The sequence below is a fragment of the Lampetra planeri genome, chromosome 25 (genome assembly GCF_965212315.1).
Source record: "Lampetra planeri chromosome 25, kcLamPlan1.2.h2, whole genome shotgun sequence".
Classification (NCBI taxonomy): domain Eukaryota; kingdom Metazoa; phylum Chordata; class Hyperoartia; order Petromyzontiformes; family Petromyzontidae; genus Lampetra; species Lampetra planeri.
This window is the reverse complement of record NC_136131.1, coordinates 3,119,863-3,141,379: the sequence shown is the minus strand read 5'-3', so window position 1 is coordinate 3,141,379 and position 21,517 is coordinate 3,119,863. Positions and strand designations below refer to the sequence as shown.

Genomic DNA, 21,517 nt, shown 5'->3' with positions numbered 1-21,517 from the left:
TCTTGTCACCAACAGCCTCACCCGAATGTGAAGCCCATGGCCTATGCCAACGCACTCATGCGCATGGGGATTATGTGAGCTCTGCAATGCAAAGGGAGGGTCCTGCAAAGACTCGCCACCGCGTTGTTGAGCGGTGGATGGGTTTGTGCAGGCATGGACAAAAATGAAACGCAAGGAGGGAAGAAAAAAAGGCTCTTCTCCCTCCCACCTTCACCAACTTTTCCCGAACCACGCATTCCCGTGAAACAAGACGACCCCACGCAGCCCACCAAACTCCTACCTCTAGCAGGCTGCCTCAAGCTCCTTCTCAAACCGCTCTTATGGAAAAGCAACGTTCATTATTTATTCTCTCACCTGTGCTTTTTACAACAACAAAAATACTCACTCAAATTTTTTTATGTCAAGCCAAGAATTAATCTTCAAAGATCTTACCATGAAACTTCTCTGACTCTCCCAAAGTTTTGCAGTTTATATGAACCAACAGGTTTGTTAAATCCTCTCAATTTTGATCAGTACCCAGTGAGTTTATTATTAAATAGCTGTGAAACAGGGATACCTCTGTCATATGTATGTTTAAACTAGGTAAGCCCTGATTATGTTTGTTCCTTGCGATAGTTAAAGTTGGAATAAGGGGGAGGATGGCGTCCTGCGCTTCACTCTCCAAATAAGAACAGATCTTGCCCCTTGGTGTGCATGTAAGATCTATGACAAAAATTAAAATCTTATTTCACGTACCATGTTCATGCTTACCAACGAAAACTTGCAGAATGTCACAGTTTGCGCCTCCTTCCAGTGCAGATGCATGTCTTTACAAAGGCAGTAAAACACATTTACAACCCGTACTAATTCGCATGAGCATGCTACTGTACGCGGATGTCTTGGACAAAAATCCCAGAGTTATCGCAAGGAACATCCCACTGTGTGCGTACCTAGTAAAACTCTGCCATTTGGGAAAAAAAAGAACACCTGATATTTTGCTGAATGCATCGTATCACAAGTGTGCAATCAGCATTCATCAACCAGAGTTCTACACGCTGCATACCTGAACCCCGCACAGCCATGGAGCTACCGGTCTTGTCGTAGACTTCTGACAGATATCCCTTGAGAGGGCTTCTTTCGCACAAATGCTAGTCTGAGCCGTCTTTATTTTCGCACAAATAAGATTTATTCTGCACAGTTCTGCCAAAATAAACCCTCGGAACTGGGGTGTGCTGACTTAAAATGCTTATATTTTCATTGTTCAAATATCAGTTGTAAAGCTGGGATGATCAAACGTTGCCATTGTCAACTTGCTTTATTTTCTTTTAAGGTTTCTATTCAATTCAAACCCAATGATTTGAGTGGTACAGGCAGAGTGCTTTTATGCGGTCATTCGCCCCCTGAGCCATTCAGCCACTTTCCTTTCCCCACATGTGTCACTTGTGAGTGCTCTCAACATTTGGAAGCACCAGGAACATTTATGCTTATTTTGTATCCAGTAACAGTATGGGAGTCGGTGCACTGCTCACTCTGCCTGTCTTATTGGGTTATAACATGAGCTGGATACGTGTGCTCGAGGTAAATGAGCTATTTTGTTTGAGATTAATATTTACGCTAAATTAGCAAGGTTTTTTTTAAAGGTACATCTTCGTAAACGTTAGCATTTTGGCCATTTATTTTACAGGTGATCAGCTGCACTGGCTATACGCAGGTCCCATTGCAAAATAGTTAATTTTAATGAGAAGAGAAATTTAAAAAGTTTAACATTCGCAATGCAGCAGGCAAAAGAACTGAGGTTTAACCATTTTATCACCAACAAAGAGCTGGCCTTGATCCATCCCTTGAATACATATTTTTAAAGTTGTGCAAAAGTTTTGACAGCCATTTAGCTCTGCTGTCAGTATAGACTCAACCTTGGCACCCAATTTTCCAATGCTAAAGTGGGGACATTGAAAGTTGGCTGGAAGTGGCTTGCGTTCATTGTTGACGCTCATATTGAATGCGGTGGGTGACCTTTTAACATCGTAAAATGTTTACACATTCGTCAATAACTCTGCCGTAAACGTAAAAATGCATGGCACATGTGCTGCTATGAACAAATGCTATTGCCTGAATGTCACATCATTTTAAGGCGACAGTGTTATTGATGAATGTGTTGTGTTTAATTTAGTTCATTTTGCTCATGCGGCACTATCAACGCAGACTTTTAACATCGTGGCTATCCAACGCGGCAGCATCACCCACATTGTTTAATTTTAACATGGCTAAACATTGGATGTGGAAGGCACACTGTACGATAAATACTGTATTTTTTAATATTCAAAGAGAACTGAGAACATTTACGTAAGCATTGTGCAAGCACTGAACACATTGTGGTAGTAAACTTTATTTTGTGATGAATGACGGGAATTTTGTTTTATCTTTGGTTAGTACAACACTCACTGGAGCCACACGACTTACCGATTTAAATCCACTTCACCTGAAATTTGCAAACAGCCCTGCCCTTAATGTGGACTGCTCTGCTTTGAAAAAAACACATACATTGCTTGAAAACCAGCATAAGAATTATACATCTAAGCCACAGTGTTTAAATAATTGTAGATTGAAGTCATCAGATAACTTGCTTTTTTGTAATGTTTACTCACTTAGCATTTTTGTTTTTACGTTTGTTACGGAAACGTGACGTCAATTCAAAAATGTCCAGCAAACGTGGGAACAGTGGCCTCCATAGGCAGGCAGCAGCCTGGAAGGTGAAGCTGCACTAGGATGTTTCGATTTAAAGCTTTCGTGACTGCAGGGATTTATCTTCTTGGTTCTTTCGGTAAAGTCACGTAGAATGGAAATAATAAAATAATAAAAATAAAACAAAAGAATTCTCACGACGTTTCGGCCACAACGCAAGCAGCCGTCCTCAGGTGGAGAACAGGTCTGTCAAGAAGACAGTCTGACATTCAGACTGATATTCAGACTCTGTCTTCTCGACAGACCTGTTCTCCACCTGAGGACGGCTGCTTGCGTTGTGGCCGAAACGTCGTGAGAATTCTTTTATTATGTTTTATTATTTTATTATTTCCATTCTACGTGACTTTACCGAAAGAACCAAAAAGATGCACTAGGATGATCCATCGATGAGCTCAAGTGAACACGTGGATGTGACGCGCGCGCCCTCTAGCGGCCTCTCACGGTATACGGTGTAGGGCATGTCGGCAGAGCATCGATGCAAAGTTATTGGGGTTTTTTTTGTTGGTCTTAGTTCGGAGCACTGCCGCGTGAGACTTAAAGCCTCAGAACATCCTGTGTACATTTGTGATGTAATGTTACCTCACTGACGAATATTTGCATTAAATTGCGAAGCATGGCTACAGCAGAATGAGTGACACGCAAATGTTATGAGACTTTGACTGCCGGACCTCTTAAGGTGTTTGTTACTGGCCACTTGCGGCTATGGGCCTTTGAACTTGTGCTCAGCGACTGCTTGAACAAAAGTTTGTGACCCTGCTGACCTATGCTAAAATCCTATGGAAAATGTCAAATATCGTGTGGCGTCTAGCAACGAAAAACTGGGGAAATCCGGATCCACCAAAATGTTGAGGCTTTAGTACGCCGTGACAAATTAAGCTAGGACTGCAATACGTGTGTTACGTGCAGTTAATAATTTAGTGGTTCTCTTTTTACAATTGAGCATTTGGTTGTTCTGCTGAAAGCCAGCATGGATTTTTTTTGCTGTGCATTCCAGGGGCAAGACGTCTAAGATTGATTTCATTCGACTGGTTATGTTCTAATGGTTAGAGGCGTGTGTTATTGTGTACACAATTCAGTGTGTATATAATTGTTTTTTTAAGTTTTTTTAGGGGAGGGGGGGGGGATACATTAATGTTGACCATTACCACCATTGATCCATTTTCCCCAATTAGTTTTTTTTCTAACTTGAAATTTGCTCCGCTTTAATTTTCTATCCACTTTATCACCAGATGCGCGTGTGACCTTATTCGCAAACATGTGAGCCATGAATTAACTTATTTTTTTGAACAAGACATTTCAAAATTACATTGCACTTGTTGCTTTACCTCGATCACATCGCGTCGCCTGCTGTCAAGAGGCACATCATAAAGTATCACTCAATATCATCCTTTGTCTTCAATTTATTTTGAAAATGCATAACTTTCCTCCCGGACACAACGTGCACTTGCTGGTATGCTTTGTACAGCCCAATGCATGACTACTAATCCAAATTAAAGTTATATAAATACTGTACACTTACACATTGCAATTAAGCTTCCTTTGATGAGGATATATTAGGACACATTACTATATTTCAAGGAACACGTCGGTTATCGTTGCTTATTTTATCAAACCAATTCATATTTTTAGTGAATCATTTTCTTGTTGGGTATTATCAGTTCTGCAATTTACCCTTGTGGCTTTAGGAATTAAATAATCTTACGTGCATACTGTTTCAGTGTCAAATTTACGAACCCCTGTGTTTATACAGCTGTCTATTTACATGGGGCTGCCTATTTATCCGGAACGGGATGCTTAATTATTGCGGTGAAACATTGCACAACACGATGGAAGAGCTTCGCACGGAAGGCCACAAAGTTCGACAAGAAGGCAAAACAAAGTCACGTTCAGCGGCTTGATTAGGAGCATGCATATGCAGGTGGAGTTTTAACGGATGGCGGAGGCAAACGAGCAGGATGGAGTGCTTTCGAGGAACTTAGATTTGATCACGAAAAGAGATTATTGGGAGTTGCAAGTTTTTCATTGATGTATAATGCTGGCTTATGATTTGTTCATCAAAAAAAATGTGAACACTGACAAAATGTAAGAAGAGCTGGAAGGTGCAGAGAAGCATGGAAAGATGCATCCTTGGTGCGTAATTGACTTAAGTGGGCTTGAACAGGACACACATCACATGGCCATTGAAGGAGATTTGTGAAAGAATGACAGCCTAAGGAGGGAAACGCACACACCCCAGAGGATGACCATTGCAGAAATGGAGCGATTCAAATCGGCTCGGCTGCCACAGTGAGCTGGATGTTTGAATCACAGACCCAAGAGGGCAGCAGCATTGGGATAGATAATGGCTGATGATTGTACAGATAGTGGAAGGGTAGTCGAAACGTTTGGGGGAAGGGTGGTAAAATGTTGCACTAACCTATTGTACTTGTTTCGAAGCCCATGTTTTTGTTCGGTGACCCAAGGCATCGACATTCTTTATTTGCATTTTTTGTGTATTTTGTTTGCATTTTAAAAATCCCAAATTTACACTTCATTCCCTCTGTAATGTACCTATATACTGCTGCATATATTCATTCAACGTACTGGAATTAAGCTTGACATGAAAACAAAAGCAATGGCATTGACCAGCAGGAGTGGGTGTGGTGTTTTCCGTTTTTACATAACGCCCCAGAATTGCACAAATGGTTTAAACGCGCGTGGTGTGTGAATGTTGCAACCCAGTGGACGAACGAAAGTATAAAAAACACATGTGTCAATGTTATAAACCCGCAAAAAAAGAAAATGTGTGTAACTCTGTTTACCAAAAAGCTTTGTGTTGTGGCTTGTCTGTAACGAGGAGTCTGATCAACGACATCCACCTGACCCCTCGTTTGCGTTCAACACAACGGACTTCGGTTTAACGTTAATTGAGTGAGTGGGACCACTTAGCCATTAATCACAGTGCCATCTGTGCCCTGTGTGTGTGTGTGCATACATCCATCTCCAAGTTTTAACCTGGACAGCATGAAGGAGCAGTTAGTTCCACCGATTGTTGGTTCACCCATCTCCAAATGGAAAGAGACCTGGCACTTTCAGAAAACTTACCAAAATGTTTCATGCCGTGTACAGTGTTCCCTCGTTATTCGCGAGGGATACGTTCCGGAGATGCTCATGAATAGAAAATGTCGTGGGTAGTGATATTGGCCGATGGATATCGTACGGGCAACGTCTGCAGCAGCTTCTACAGCTTCGAAAATAAATCTCTCATCTCTTTATCTCATCGCTTTATCTCATCACTTTCTCGCATCACATTCTCTCTCGTCACTTTATTTCATCACTTTGTCTCTGTCTCGATGCAGTCGTGTCGAGTTCCATATGCGATTCGCGGATAGCCAAAATCGCGGATAGCAAGTTCGCGAATGACGAGGGAATCTTGTGCACTGATACTTTTTTAGCATATTTTTTTCGCTGTCACAGTTTGAAGTGATTCAGACGTTGAGACATGGTGATGGAGACTTGCCCAGTGGGAAGTGTTGTTAAGAAAGGAGGATCCAACACACTGCCTCGTGTCAAAACGCACAATGTGGAGCGTGTTGATTCATCTCTTTTTTTGTATTGCAATGCTTTGTTTTGGGGGTTTGCATGATTAAAGTATATATTTTAATAGGGGAAATCCTCCTGGCACATATATTGTACCTTCTTTTTCAACGTAACCTATAGTAAATTGGACCAAAGGTAAACGAACAGATTGACCAATGCAATGAGACTTGCCACCGTTGAGGAGAACTTCTCTAACATTTGAGGCGATGTGGGGCCGGACAATTCACATTAACCTGCAGAAAAACGGGCTGTTGAGAGAAGTGATTCTTCACCTGGGGTGCACGCATCTGCTGGGGGTGCGAGACACGGCCAGATTATTTTAGAAAGTAAATAATTGGAAACACAAATTACGCACGGGTACGCAAGTACAACGTTGTTTAATCAAACCCGATGTATTTATTAACATAAATTGTTTAACAATTGAGAACCAAAGGGGGTGTAAGGCTGCAGTAAATTTTCTTGGTTCTTTCGGTAAAGTCACGTAGAAGGGAAGTAATAAAATAATAAAAATTAAACATAATAAAATTATTCTCACGACGTTTCGGCCACAACGCAAGTAGCCGTCATCAGGTGAAAACCAGGTCTGTCGAGGCGACAGCGTCTGAATGAAACAGCACACGCGCTTGGAGCATGTATATAAGCTGGGTTGGAAGGGGGGAAGAAAGGGGGAGCTCCTCCTTTCTTCCCCCCTTCCAACCCAGCTCCCCCTTTCTTCCCCCCTTCCAACACAGCTTATATACATGCTCCAAGCGCGTGTGCTGTTTCATTCAGACGCTGTCGCCTCGACAGACCTGGTTTTCACCTGAGGACGGCTACTTGCGTTGTGGCCGAAACGTCGTGAGAATAATTTTATTATGTTTTATTTTTATTATTTTATTACTTCCCTTCTACGTGACTTTACCGAAAGAACCAAGAAGATGAATCCCTGCAGTCACGAAAGCTTTAAATCGAAATTTAACCGCTGCAGTAAATGTTAAGAACCACTGCTGTAGGTTTGGACAGTGAGTGGCACGTGAGTATTGAGGTGAGGGAAAAGTAGTTTCCCCACATTCTTATTTCATGTGATGAGAGTATCTGATGAGCTGACTTAAGGGATGAAACGTTTCTCATTTGAACATTTCATAGCGTATGAAGAATATTTTTGGCCAAAGCGTCCTTTAGCGAGTCTGCATGATTATCCGTGAGTGCAGAATATGGCCATAGTCATATGGAGCTGGGGATATACAAGGCGTTCAAAATTATGGGAAATTCATTAAATATTTCAAGTCCATATGGCCCTGCCTATATTGGGAATCGACTGTTAAGAATATGACAACCGTGGGTGCTTGAAGTTTGTTTTACATATTTTGGGCACATTTCTGATCTCATCACGATAGCAGCGCATCTCGCATTGTATGGGGGGGGGGGGTGGTGGGGTTGGCAATGATTAAATCAAAACGATGTATATTTAATTAAATCATAGGGATGAGGTGATTAATGCCTCCACGTCTGAAACGGGATTGTGTCAACACTGACACCACCTTCCGTGCGCCACACACACACACCTCTTGCCAATGACTGATCGAAGGGGGTGGGCGATTGTCACAATGACAGCATCACTCTGCAGACTTACTGCAGCCTGTGTCCTGAAACCCTCACCCGTTAGACGTTTCAATTTCACCTCTTGCCCGATGGATGGCCTGCCCCGTGCGTTTGCCATTTCCATTGTGTTCGGTGCTTCCACGGCATGTATACTGGTGGCATGCGTGAGTGGATGTCCTGTGGGAATGCAGAAATTTAAATTCCCTCGTCAAAATGTGTAGAGAGCACTGCACCGTATCTATCAGCCATTCAAATAATTGGCGTTTCCTCCAAGCAGCTGTGTGAATTGCACAATCAATAACTTGAGGAAATGTTAGCCGTAGATTTCAAAACAATGCTTTCTTTATCCTTAACCTTCGTGAATATAAAGGAAGTTCTACAAAATGCCGTGTTTTTTTATCAAAACGTCACAGTAAAACATTTTTTTTGAAGATGAAAACTGTCTTCTTGGAGAACATTGTTCCCCAAACTCATATCGCAAAAGACAACAAAAGCTGATAGTGTTGAAGCAAAGCTGGCATTATCTTGAGGCGTTGAGATGATGCGTGTTCCATCGAACTTTGCTTTAAAAGGGCTCACCCCACATCATTTGCAGGAACTAATACATTTATATATTCCATCAAGGTCATTTAATATCTTATGATCTCAAACTGCTCAGCACTCCCAGGTCGAGGTTGCGCTCTTTTGGTGATTGGGCTTTTGTTAGTGTAGCACCCAAACTGTGGAACGCCTTTCCACTTGAAATCAGACAATCAGAATCGGTTGATGTATTCAAGTCTACTTTGAAACCCAATCACTTTAAAGTGTCCTTCCCTCTAGTTTGGTCGGTTGCCCTGGTTCTGTTTTTGTTTCCTGCTTGCCATACAGTGCGCATCGGGATCCTTGGATGGAATGCGCATTACACATTGGAATAATTATTTTGTTATTGGTCCTAGATTTGTTTTAATTTCAGACAGACACTTGTGTATAAACCAGCAGACGGTGCAGGGAAAACTTGATTGGAACCATAAAACAGTTGAGCCCGGACCGAATAGCGCACTTGTCAGTTCCAGTTGAGGTGGCATCACTTTCGCGATTCTAATTCCTTTGTGACCAATAGCAGTGAACGCAACAGTGAACTCTGTAAATAAAAAAAAATCTAGTAAGTCTTTATATCTAGTTTAAGCTTTGATGTATAGATTCCTTCTCAATTTCAATATCAGTTCAGATGCATTTGAACAGCTTTATGATTTTACATTTTTCACTATAAATTAAAATTTTACTTTACGCGATACGATGAACCATCGTCGGCGACCTTCATATTATAATCAACCGCACAGTTTTAGAAACGCGTTTAGAGCGTTTGGCTGCTCTAAATATCCACGCGATGATAAGCCACTTCGTTGAGCTATCGTGTGTCGCTTCTGACAAAGCTATATAGCTCCGTGAGCCTTACCTGGTAAATAGAAAATATTAGTTTTTTATTTCAGCATCACCCAGCACGTGACTAAAAACTCCTTAGTGACGACATGGAGCACATGTCATGATTATTTAATATCTTAACACATTTAACATTCGAATACATTTTATTTCATTCGTTAGAACGCGTGCTCAACATGATTTCTCCATCTTGCAATGGAAATCACACGCAGCACATGATTTCTCTCGTAACATAAAAGCAGTTTATGGAAATGCCATGCCGTGTAACATCTCCAAATTGTATACAATAACCTTGTCCCTCTCACCCACCTCTGGCTTTTGCATTGCCCTCTTGTGCACAGACTTAAGTACTGTAATCACAGTACAAATTCGTTTCTGTTTTGGAGTAAATGTCCAGCCTCCCAAACAAACAACAAAAATAGCTTGTAATTGAATTTGTTCTATTTTTGAACAGTCGTAATATGGTATGAACAAAATAATTATGTTTATTTAGTTTGTTGTCAGGGTATAGTGTTATTTGATACACTTCAGTTCGCACATATTTTGTGACGAATTAGGCTAATATTGTTGATATAAAAAGTTTTGTAATATTACGCACAACGATCAATAATTTAGTTTCCATTGGGTTAATTGTGAATCATAATATCGGTCTTGAAAACCTACAAATGAAGCTTAACACACGTTTTGAGAGCCAAAATATTTTGTTTGTGACAGTTTAGCTTGAACAAAAATCTAACTAATTTGTTGCAATATTTAAAAACTTGGAAGTTAATACTGTTAAGTAGACATTGACATGTTAAACGTGTGGCTGCGCTTATTAAATTAATAATATTTTGTTATTATCTTGAAGCAGAACTATGGCGAATGAAACCCATTGGTTATAATTGCGTGTATCAGAAAATCTGAGATGGTTAATTCTTATTTTTTCCTCCTTAATTTCGCAAAATCAAGTTTTTTGTCAAATGTATCCCAATCTTGCTGTGCATATTTGTGCTTGGAAGAAAGCAACCTTTATAGGAAAGGATTTATGTAGTTCAGTTTCGTGCCACTTGTCTTTGTGTAATAAAATGCTGTTGTTGCAGGCAAATTCTTCACACTTTCCTATATGAAAAATAAATGCAAAGGTCTTAATTGGTAAAACCGCAGCAACATTAATAGTTACATAATATAGTCAATATGTGGATTTTCAACATGAAAGTATAATTACATTATCTGACTACATGCTTGGACCGGGTCGTAAGTGTATACTGTGCACATTATTGTAAGTGTTGCAAAAGTGTAATTCATTCTTGTGAAGATATAACATGAAATAATAATTTAGCATCCTTGTGAAGAATATAAATAACACATTCGAAAAGCGGGTAATATGCCCCCTTTCATATCTCTCGACACAGAAACTGAAAGGTATTTCTTACAAATTAGACCTTACAGACGTCTAATGATATGCAATTTGCAGTTGATAGAGTTTGGAAATTTAGGTAAACGAAACTGATCCCATTGCTGTCCTGAATGGGGCAAATGAACAACACTCGGGGCTCCCAACTGTAAAGAGGTCCGCCGTCGAAAATGTATTCAATTCGTACTTTCAAATGTCACCGAGGTAAAAGATGTCTCGGCACCTCGATGTTCTTGATGGGAGGCACGAGATGCGTTTGACGAAGGAGCTGTTATGCTGAAAAATACATTTACATAAAACGAGCGTAAAAGTTTGAGGGTAGGGGGGTTGTTGGTCCGGCTGCGAGGAAGTCGACATTGCCTCAGTGCTGTTTGATCTACCGTTTATTGTTTTAAGCCGTCATCTGACATGCAGCGTAACTTCCCGTCCCCACGCTTCTATTGGCTTTCTATTGTTTCCAGAGCGCTTCGTGACCATAAAAGAAAGCACTGCTTGCAAAGGGATCACGAGTGACATTGGAAGCTGAGATTCAAGTGTTCGGACATAGTATGCGGTTGTGTCATCAGTGGTGATGTTCATGCACACTGATACGCCAGCAAATTTAAAAATCACTGGCTCAGTCCAGGAGACTGGGTTTCGAGTCACTCTGTAGCAACGTGAGTTTGAATTTTGGCCAATGTCACTTGGAGACTTGCACATTTAAAAATGGAGTCGCTTGCCTGTGATCTCTGGCTGGTAAAAACAAATGGCCACTTCATTATCCTTTGAACAATGCTGCCCTGCAAAGGTTAAGACCATATTTTTTACATCATTGCGCCATAATTTGTAAACCTAACTTGTTCTAGATTGATGTATACAATTATTGAGAGCTCATACTAACATTGTACTTGCTAAATATGTATGAGGGTATTTTCGTTATTGAGATATCCAATTGCCTGAGTAATTAATAACCCTACCAATTATCGGTCCGATTGCTAGACGAATCGGATAACACAAACATAGTGGGATAAAAAAAAGTTACATCTGCTGCCACCACGTGGTGCCCCTGGACGGGAGGTGATGTGGGCGGGGCTTAATGACAGCCCCATCAAGCTGGGTGTGGCTTATAGGGGGTTTCCTGCCTTCCGCATGGCAGGTTGTTTTGTTTGGGCAGCCACCATTTTGAAGAGGTCTTGAGTATTCACACAAAATAAAGCAGTTGAGTTAATCGACTTAAGTGACTAATCCCAATTTTAGAGATGAGTCGGTAAAAACACATTGTCAATTTACCTGGTTTGCCACTATACAGTGGAAGTTTCCTAAATTTGTTCTGTTTTCACCCACATCTCTTCATTTTCACAGAGATGAATGATATTAAAGCAGCCGCCACTGACTTGAATTGTTTACCCCCTTTTCTGCAACTTCTTCATTACATTTAAATGACCCGTGTACAATCCCACTGTATACATTTTGTCTTATTACATTTACACTAACCCTAACCTTGTGATTAGGATAAGTGAAATTTTAACAGAAAATGTTCATTCTGTGATCAAACCCCATTTCGCTTAACGCTTCAAGGGCCTCGTTCATGTTCTGGATTGCAGCAGCTTCCACCAATGTTCCGCAGAAAAATGAATTGCCAGGAAATCGTGGCAATTTGGTTATTTTCCAGCAAATATTGGTAAAACGTGCCTTTTTGGCAGCACATGAATTAGGCTCTCAGCCTCTAAATTACATTTGTTCCCCAATTTTACAGTCACTTAATTTAAATACGACTTTTAAAACGTTTGCGTAACATGTTAATACATGTTTAACACGTAGGCTTTCGCGACCAATATTCATAATAGAGTTTTTTTTGGTTTAGATCGCGTAAATATATAAATGTGTCGTTAAAACCCGCCACCACCCGACACAGCCAACTAGTAAGGGTTGTCACGTAAACAGAACGTGGCCAATTCGTCACTAGTACAGCACACCGGTGTATTGGAAAGCCAAGCCACAACATTTACAATCTGAGTACGACGTTTCGCCAGTAATTACAACTCGCTTCATCAGGCGACAGCCAGATTTGTGGAGAAGTCCACCTGTTTCGTTCCTTATATAGAGGCAACGTACATTATGCATTATGCGAGCCCTTTGAACTCGTCCTGCATGCCTACAAAGGGTAGCTTACTTCAATAGGGAATACTGTTGGTACGGCTATTTTAATACACACAATAGACAGGAAGGACAAGTTCAAAGGGCTCGCATAATGCATAATGTACGTTGCCTCAGTAATCCCCTCCCCCAAGTGTCGCAAGAGCGCAGAACTGTGGTCACCACATCTGCGCCTCGATATAAGGAACGAAATACGTGGACTTCTCCACAAATCTGGCTGTCGCCTGATGAAGCTAGTTGTAATCACGTCGTACTCAGATTGTAAATGTTGTGGCTTGGCCCTCCAACACACCGATGATGCTGTACTAGTGACGAATTGGCATGTTCTGTTTACGTGACAACCCTTACTAGTTGGCTGTGTCGGGTAGTGGTGAGTTTTTAACGACACATTTATATATTTACGCGATCTAACCCAAAAAAAACTCTAATATGGATGTTAATACATCGTTGCAGAACAATAACCGGGACGTTAATATATCACGTTTTACTTTGTCTTAATTTGTCCACGATGGCTGTTTAACAACTTGAAAAACGACTTGCTACTCAGCTCCTAACACACAGCTGAATGTCTATAGTATTTATTAAACTCTTTATTTTTTATGTGTCCACGGGTTTTTACTGCAGAGGCTATAGTTTGGTTTTTTGGAAGAAAAATCAGGGACGTATAAAGTTTCATTAAAAGATTATATGAATATACACGAGATCCTGTGGCTTTTGAAGTTTTTGTTTGTTCTAATTTAACTTTTTTAAGGAATGCAAAAACATAAAAGTAGTGCGATTATGCAGTGTTTGTAAAAGAATATAATTAATAAAGAAATAAAATGTAAAAATGTTAATGTTCTGCTTGATTTTTTTTTACGCTCTGAAAAGAAATAACTTTTACGTGTTCTATTCTTGCGTATGGTAAAAAAAATGTTTAGGAACGAAATGTTGAGGTCTGCTAGCCACGACTCGAGGGCTTCAGGAGAGAGTTCCTGTGGTTTTGCAGACTGTGTGTATGTTGAACTTTTTTCGCACCGTACGTAGCCAACCGCGCTAATCGGAGGTGCCGTGGGAAAGACAAACAGGTGCCGTGCTTTACCGTACGGTCCATAGTTTGGGTCGCATGGCCACAATCGCACTACCGTGGCTCGTGTCTTCAATGCTCCATTCGTGAAGGAGACGTGCGCATCGGCTTGTTGGATGTTTCTGATGCGGTTGATGGCTACACGACCGGCGTCTTTGGAAGAATTTCACAACCAGGAGCTGCCATGAATAAGGACATGCAATCAAAAAGTTGTTTTGCTCACTTAAACTGGTTGGAGAGATTGGATGCTCAAGAGCTATGAGTTCTGCAAAGAGCCTAGTGTTGTGTGTAATAGAGGTTTTTTGGGGGTTACTTCGCATAAATGTAAAATGCGTCGCTAAACCCGTCGGGTGGTGGAGGCTTTAACGACACATTTATATTGACGCGATCTAATCCAAAAAGAAACCTCTTTTGGGCAATATTGGTCGCGAAAGCCTACGTGTTGAGCCAAGTGTGTCCATAATATGGTATCATGTCACGCAACCTTAATTCATGAATCTTTGCTGCTGTGACCGTGCATTCGACGTCATGCCCCCTTCGACAGAACCACGTGTAGGCATCAACAAGGCGGCTTGAGAGACGCCATTGGCCTCCGCTGCTTTAGTTGGTGGACAAGTGAACGACGAGGGGGGGGGGTGCATTGGAAGACACTTTTTATTCTTTGTTCTACAAGATAAGGCCCACGAACACGCGTGTAGGGTACACAACGCTCGCATAGACAACCACGGCTGCAAATGCAAGATGAACGGGAGCGAGTGTGCAAATAACGTGAAGATATAATTGGTGAGAAAAAAAAAACGGCGTTCATAACGTTTCTTTTACGGTTATAAGTGTTTCACTTTTCCAGACGCATTATAATTTGCAATCAAATGATGTACACAGGGAAGAGACTGGATTAAATCAACATTGCATATCATAAATAGAGATGGCATTCATCATCATGTAATATATCCATTGAAATGCATATTCTATTCATAGGAGGCATATGGCTCTACCTCAGTGATACACATTCATCAATAACACTGCCTTAAAAATAAAAAAATAAAAGTATATATTTGGCAATGTTTAGTTCTGTGTAAAGTGGCTCAGAATTGAATGCGTAGACTTTTACCAAATGCCTGTAACCGAAACTGATTTTACAACACAGTAGTAGACGATAATAGGGGTTTCCCCCTTTTTTCTGGCAACAAAACAGGTGTTAAGATGTTTACATACCAAACTGAAACCGTTTACAAGGAATCATGTCTGCATTAACCACAATGCTTGTGGTCAGAATGCAAAAAAGACACACTCAGATAGTATATGCATTGTCCTTGAAACTGATTGGTCCACACCAGAGACAGCTTTCTTTTGAGCCTCGTCTCAAACGGTATTCGACCAGAGGACGCCAAAAGGCGTACGAAAAAAAAGGGGGGGGGGGGAAAGGGGAAAACCCTATTATCATATTTTGGTACTGGCAAAGGAGATTCCATGACAGTAGTAGACAAATACGATTTTTTTTAAAAACCTATATTTTCTAAATTGGTTTGTGAAATCAAGTAAGAACAAAAACAACTTCAATTCTGCCAAATTCTGCTTCGCTTTACTTCGCGCTGCCGATATGAACGAAATGTTTCGGGGTGAAATGTGTGCTTGCGTTTCTGGGCACCAACCTCACCGACTGATAAGTACCAGAGTGGTGAGGTATGGTAAAAAAAAAATCCCGTGCCTAACATGGAGTGGCGAAGCCATCCAGCAGTGGATTAACAAGACACTAAAAATAAGTGCTACGATCAGTGTTGTGATAAACATTCTTAAAATACAGGGGTTCAAAAAGAGCCAAAAATGCAATGGCTGTTAGCTTTTAGTTAGTATGTCATTGTCACGATTAATTGTTTTTACTACCGATGTTTATACTCTTAGGCTTTTTCGGTAAAGTCACCTAGGTAAAAAATAAAAATAAAATTAATAATAGAAATACAATAATAAATCACGACGTTTCGGAGGCAACACAAGTCTCCGTCATCAGGTGGGACCGTCACAGCTAAAATTACTGCATCAAGTGATGTTTGTCGTGTGAAAGAAGATACCCTGTGTGTCTCTTGCTCTATATCCGTATGCATTCTGTCATTGCGTATGATGAGAGCAATATGCTCAGGAGCTAAATGCCATTGTCAAGGTCTGCTGCTGGTCACAGCGAGAGAGCTTCGGGGAGAGAGTTCGTATCGTTTTGCTGTTCCTCCTCGGTTCAAGGGGGGCAGACCGCAGTGGGTTTACTGCACGGCCCGTAGTTGGATTGCATGGGAGACGATAACCCCTTCTCGCGCTGGCTCCGCCTGTTGCCTATTCCCGTGTCAGCTGAAACACAACTAATTCAGCCATCCAGGCGAAATAAACGACGACTACAAGTGCCATTGTTACGAGGGTCGGCGTTGCCTTAGCAAGTAAATATTCAGAAATTCGGTTTTCGTGATGACAACAGATGGGTACATCACTGGTTATTCTGTCTGTCGATGTGTGTGCCTGCATACACGTGTGTGTGCTCGTGTGAACACGTGTAGTGGTTAGCGCGCTGCACTACGAACCCGGCGAACCAAGTTCGATTTCTGCTCACGGCCAACACCGGTGACGATTATCTGAGTCGGTCCTGGGCCTCCCCTAGGTCGACTCGGCCTCAAATGAGTACCTTGTGTATGGTGTTTAAACATCGCCACTGGGGAGACAAAGGCGGCCGGGCGTGGTGTTGGCCACCCCCTTGTGTGCCGTACCGGCCTTCATAGGTGCTCGCTAACAGCACTTGCCCCAACAGTCTGTTACAGGCATATGGAGTATCTTTGTTTTTGTTTGTACCAGTGTCTGTGTCGATCTGGTGTCATCCTCATCGCTGAGGATTGATGCCCACGGCGGATGCTTTTAGCCTTGCGCTATCTTCAGCATCTCCCCACGGAGAGTCCCAATCCGACTGCTCGCATTGTCCCAACCACATTTCCCACGCGTATAATCATTCTCGCTTGTGAATCACAATTGGCTTCTTTTGGTTTAGGCGGTGTAAAAATGTGTGTCGTAAAAAACAAAAACCTCCTCCACCCGACGCGGACAATTCATAAAAGTGTCACGTGACTCAAACGTTGCACATTTACTGCTGCTGCAGCAACACACACCAGTGTGGTGCTAAGTGGTATATTAATTTGGGACGTTCGATTCACGTGACACTATTTTATGAATCGGCTGCACTGGGGGGAGGAAGATTTACGACACATTTCTTCACTGCGACCTAACCCAAAATAAACCAATGATAAATCGTAGTGGTCGTCGTGAAAGCCTACGTATGAAATACAAATACTAATTTATTCGTTTGTGTCTGTGCGGTGCTGTTCAAGCCACAGCTCTACCCATAGTATGGTACGTAGCACCCCAGCCGGGACTCAAACTCGAACTTGCTGGGTTCTTCGTCGTATCGCAGTGCGACACAACCACGGCGCCACCACTCACCCCCTTCATCTCATACACAGCACAGTGTTTAATTTGTGCACTTTAGCAAAACACAGAAATGTTAAACCAAATGAAGCGAAAGACGAAATACTGTACGGTGTTTTGTGCATTGGCGAACGGGCTGAGATCACGTAACTCACCGCACACTAGAAACTGGTTTAATTTCAAGTGCTCGTCCACACTCAACCGCAGAATCTCACCAGGCCTGGCCCAGTAATCGGACACGAGCGTTAACCTCACCTTCCTCTGCCACAAAATATGAAGCGTTCATTAATCATCGTTTTGAGCCAAGATGTGTGCCACCCTTGCATGCGAATGGAAGGGTAAAAAAAACAAAGCTGCGGTGTTTTTTTTCATCAATTAATTGCATTTTGTAAAACACATTTCAATGCTTTGGCAAAGACGCGGGCTGATTATGGAAATTCTCGCAGGAGTGAGCCACTGCCTCTCCTTCAGTAATCCGCCTCCGGTGTCGAACACTCTCACCCCAGCTGCCCGCAAGTTGATCGTTGACCGTTGGAGCAATGGAAGTGAAGGCGACGTCCGGTTGAGATGGGTGGGTGGGTGGTTGGGTGGAGGTCGCAGGTCACTTGGAGGACGTCCTCATGACGGAGGCGGCCGCCCATGGAGAGACGTAGAAATTGGTGGCCGAGGTGAGCCCCGTGACGAAGTAGGTCCAGCTACGTCGCAGGGCCCGGCCCACGTTCTGCGAAGAGAGTGGTGCACAGGGTCGTCGTCCACCACGGCGTCATGGCCCAATTGTGCCAAATTTGATGCTTCCCTCGCAAATTGTCTAACCGGGGATCGAACAATGTAGCATCAGAGCACCCTAAGATTACACTTTTTAAACACTAACTAGACTATATTATTTTTGTATTCACCAGGTAAGGCCCACTAAGCTATGTAGCTCTTTTTCAGGAGCGACCTGGGCGCGAAATATACATCAATAAAGTGGCTTTTCACGTGGAAATGTATATCAGCCAAATACTCTATACGCGTGTTTAATAAACGTGGCGGGAAAAACCGGAGCGCTCGGAGAAAATTCACGTGCCCACGTGGAGAACGTGCAAACTTCAAATATACAGCAGGCGTCAGGGTCGGGATCATACTCACGACCTCCTGCACACCAGGCGAGGGAGTTAACATCTCGCCACTGCGGAACACAATGCGTCCGATCTCACAAGATCATGGAAGTTAAGCAGCCATGAATCTGGACAGTTTTCAGATGGGTGATCACAATGCTTTACTTAAAAGGTGTCATCGGCTGTGTGACTGCTCTGCAAAGCAAGACAACAGTGCAGCAGCATCCACTGTTGTACTCTACTATGCTTCCACAACACCCCGTACTGACCAACATGGTGAAGTATGGTCAAGATAACCCCCACACACAACTCGCACGGCGTAGGAAGGTTCCTCGTGATGTTTAAAGTCACTTCTGTGCATGTACAATGTTTATTGTTGTGTTTAGGTGGCGTAGTGGTGGTGTAGAGATTCCCCGCCCACTAGCCATCACCAGTGACGAATAATTGAACCGGTGCTGGGCCTTCCCGAGGTCCACTCGGCCTTAAACGAGTGTCCCTGGTGCGGCGTGTAGACATCACCGTTGGGGATAACAAAAACAGCCGAGCGTGGTGATGGTCACATCCACCCACAACCTCGTGCGCTGTTCCAGCCTTACTTAATAGGTGCTGGCGAACAGCACTTGCCCCATGTCTTTTCAAGGCTACACGGAGGATACACACTCTTTGCTAAGTTGTCCCCACCTGAAGAAGGACGCTTGTGTTGCGCCCGAAACGTCGTGATTTAATTTATTTTATTTTTTCACCTACGTGACTTTACCAAAAAAAAACAAAGAGTATGAATCCTTGCAGTCACGAAAACTTCAAATCTAGAATTGATACACGGAGGATCTTCGTCTTTTTTTGTCTCGTAAGTAACATTGCACGTGTAGACGCGTGTTGTGCTGCGGTGCACGGCATCACGTCTCCATTGTCACTTGTTATTATCTTTAATTCACACCATTACTTCTGGGATGTCCTCAACATCGCATGAACGTGTCATTGCGAAATGAGCATGCCGTCTTACCCGAGTTGAATTAAGTAGCGTCGTATTCTCCCATTTATAAGACCAACTTTTTCAGAAAAATGTATCTTAAAGCAAACACAACATTTGTGTGGGATCCGCACGTCTTACTTTCCGATGCGTCTTTACTACGGTCGATGTATAGATGTCTGTACCACATCATAAAGCGTCAATATTACACGCATTACCTTATAAACTAACACTTTTAAAGAGCAGATTGAACCACCATCGTTCATTGTTAGAGAGAAAAAAACCCACGGCTTATGAACTCAAATTCTCACGTGAATACGTCAGAATTAACCCTTAAAATCATGAATAAGTGAAAATAGATCAAAGTGAGAGAGTGGGAGAGAGAGGGCATCGGAATACAACACTAAGATCCCCCGAATAGCCTTTAACAGACTCTTGCGTTAACGAGCAGCACCTAAGACAGCCGGCACTGTGGCACACGAGGGGGCAGGTGGCCAGCACCACGCCCGGTCATCTTTGTCTCCCTTGTGGAAATGCTTTTACACAACGCACCAGATACTCATTTTGAAGCTGAGTCGACCTAGACGATGCCCAGGCCCGGTACAGATAATCGCCACGTGGTGTTGGCGGCCGTGAGTGGAAATCGAACTCGGGTCGCCGGGTCAGGTCGTCATCACAGACCGACAGACAAACACACACACAACACACACAGACCTTCCTGTACTTCTTGTGCTTCTCTTTCTTCATCCGTTTCCTCTCCTCCTTCTCCTCGTCCGTCACCAGCTGCTCGTACCTGTCGGGCAGCGGGGCGATGTTGCCCAACCTGACCCGAGCACCCACGGAGGTACCCTGCTCGTGGAAGCCGTCAGCCCAGACCGCCTGCCAGCCGGGGGAATCGTCCTGCCCCGCGTCTCCCCCGAGCTCACGGTCCCGCGGAGCGAATGCGCTGTTCTCGAGTCCTCGAGATCCACTCTCATCCTCCTCCTCCACCTGCGCCTGCTCTTCCCGCTGATTCTCTCTGCCCTTCTTGGTTCGGCGCAGCGAGAAAAGCTTCTTAAACCCCTTGCTGCCGTCCTTGGCGTCGTCCCGCTGCAGCTCTTTGCTGATACCCATGACCATGATGACGACGCGCGGTGGAGATTTAATGCGGTGCAACTCTCGGCACGCTTCACGGTGCCTCGTCCCTATGGACTCTTAGAATGCGAGTGACCGCCAGTCACCGGCCTGCAGCGTGAGACGTCTTGCGGTAAAGTGAACGGGAGCGTTTCCGAAGTTCTTGGCTTTAGACCTCTTCTACCTTGGCGGCCGCGCGTGCGTGTATCTCACGCTCAGCCGTCTTCGCCGGCCCGCCTGACGGCAACTGACATTGTTCTGACAAAATCCCAACCAAGTGTGTCGACATCACTCGATCGAGGATGCTGATGCTGTTGCTGCCAGCTGGCTGGACTTTGGATTCCTGAGCCGACCACCCCCATCGTGACCGAGTTTAGGGCGTAACCGACCACGTCGCTGCGAGTGAGGAGTGAGACATGAAACAAAGACAAAGAAGTGCTGTTAGCGAGCAGCACCTATGAAGGCTGCCGGCACGACACACGAAGGGGGTGGGATGGCCAGCGCCACGCCCGACCGCCTTTGTCTCCCTCGTGGCGATGTTTTGTTTTGTTTAACACATCGTACTAGGTACGCAATTGAGGCTGAGTCGACCGAGGGGAGGCCCAGGACCGTCACCGGTGTTGGCAATGAGCGGGAATAAAACTCGGGTGGCCGGGTTTCATTTGCGCAGTGCGCTAACCGCCCCACTACTGCGCCCACACACGCGGCCACACTGGTCACCAGAAGGCAGGCAGGCAGGGACAGAGGCTTTGTTATCCCGAGCCCTGTCTGCGCAGGTAAATAGCTTGCTGCCTGCTGCCGGTCTCGGGTCAAACGTGGCACGGGGGGAATGTGTGAATGCGCCACTCTGCTGCTTGCGGTGATGGAATGCAGATCGTGAAGCAGCAATATTTAGCACCCCGAGATACACCATTGGAACCTCCTTTGCCAGTAGCAAAATATGATATTTGTTTTTTTACCCTTTTATTTGGCAACAAAACTGA

General features: G+C 43.4%; 2 protein-coding genes across 2 annotated transcripts in view; one reads left to right on the top strand and one right to left on the bottom strand.

Annotated features, from left to right (window-relative positions):
* PPP5C (protein phosphatase 5 catalytic subunit) overlaps positions 1–2,379 on the top strand; it is a 33,983-nt gene extending 31,604 nt beyond the window's left edge. The window contains exon 13 of the mRNA XM_078605943.1: positions 16–2,379. Within this exon, the coding sequence (XP_078462069.1) occupies positions 16–78 (63 nt within the window). The 3' untranslated portion in view covers positions 79–2,379. The remainder of the gene's footprint in view (positions 1–15) is intronic.
* A 15,002-nt stretch (positions 2,380–17,381) lies between these two features.
* Positions 17,382–20,873, bottom strand: C25H1orf115 (chromosome 25 C1orf115 homolog). Its single transcript, XM_078605944.1, has 2 exons — positions 20,136–20,873; positions 17,382–18,075 (listed from the first exon to the last, which is right to left on the bottom strand). The coding sequence occupies exons 1-2, from the start codon at positions 20,538–20,540 to the stop codon at positions 17,956–17,958; spliced, it is 525 nt and encodes a 174-aa protein (XP_078462070.1). The 5' UTR covers positions 20,541–20,873; the 3' UTR covers positions 17,382–17,955.
* Positions 20,874–21,517: the final 644 nt, after the last annotated feature.

Bases quoted from the DNA above. Each gene is read 5' to 3' on its own strand.
- C25H1orf115 (XM_078605944.1), bottom strand. From the start codon at position 20,540: ATGGTCATGGGTATCAGCAAAGAGCTGCAGCGGGACGACGCCAAGGAC. The intron at 18,076-20,135 runs GTCTGTGTGTGT...CTCTCTTCGCAG, and splicing joins AGCACAAGAAGTACAGGAAG to AACGTGGGCCGGGCCCTGCG.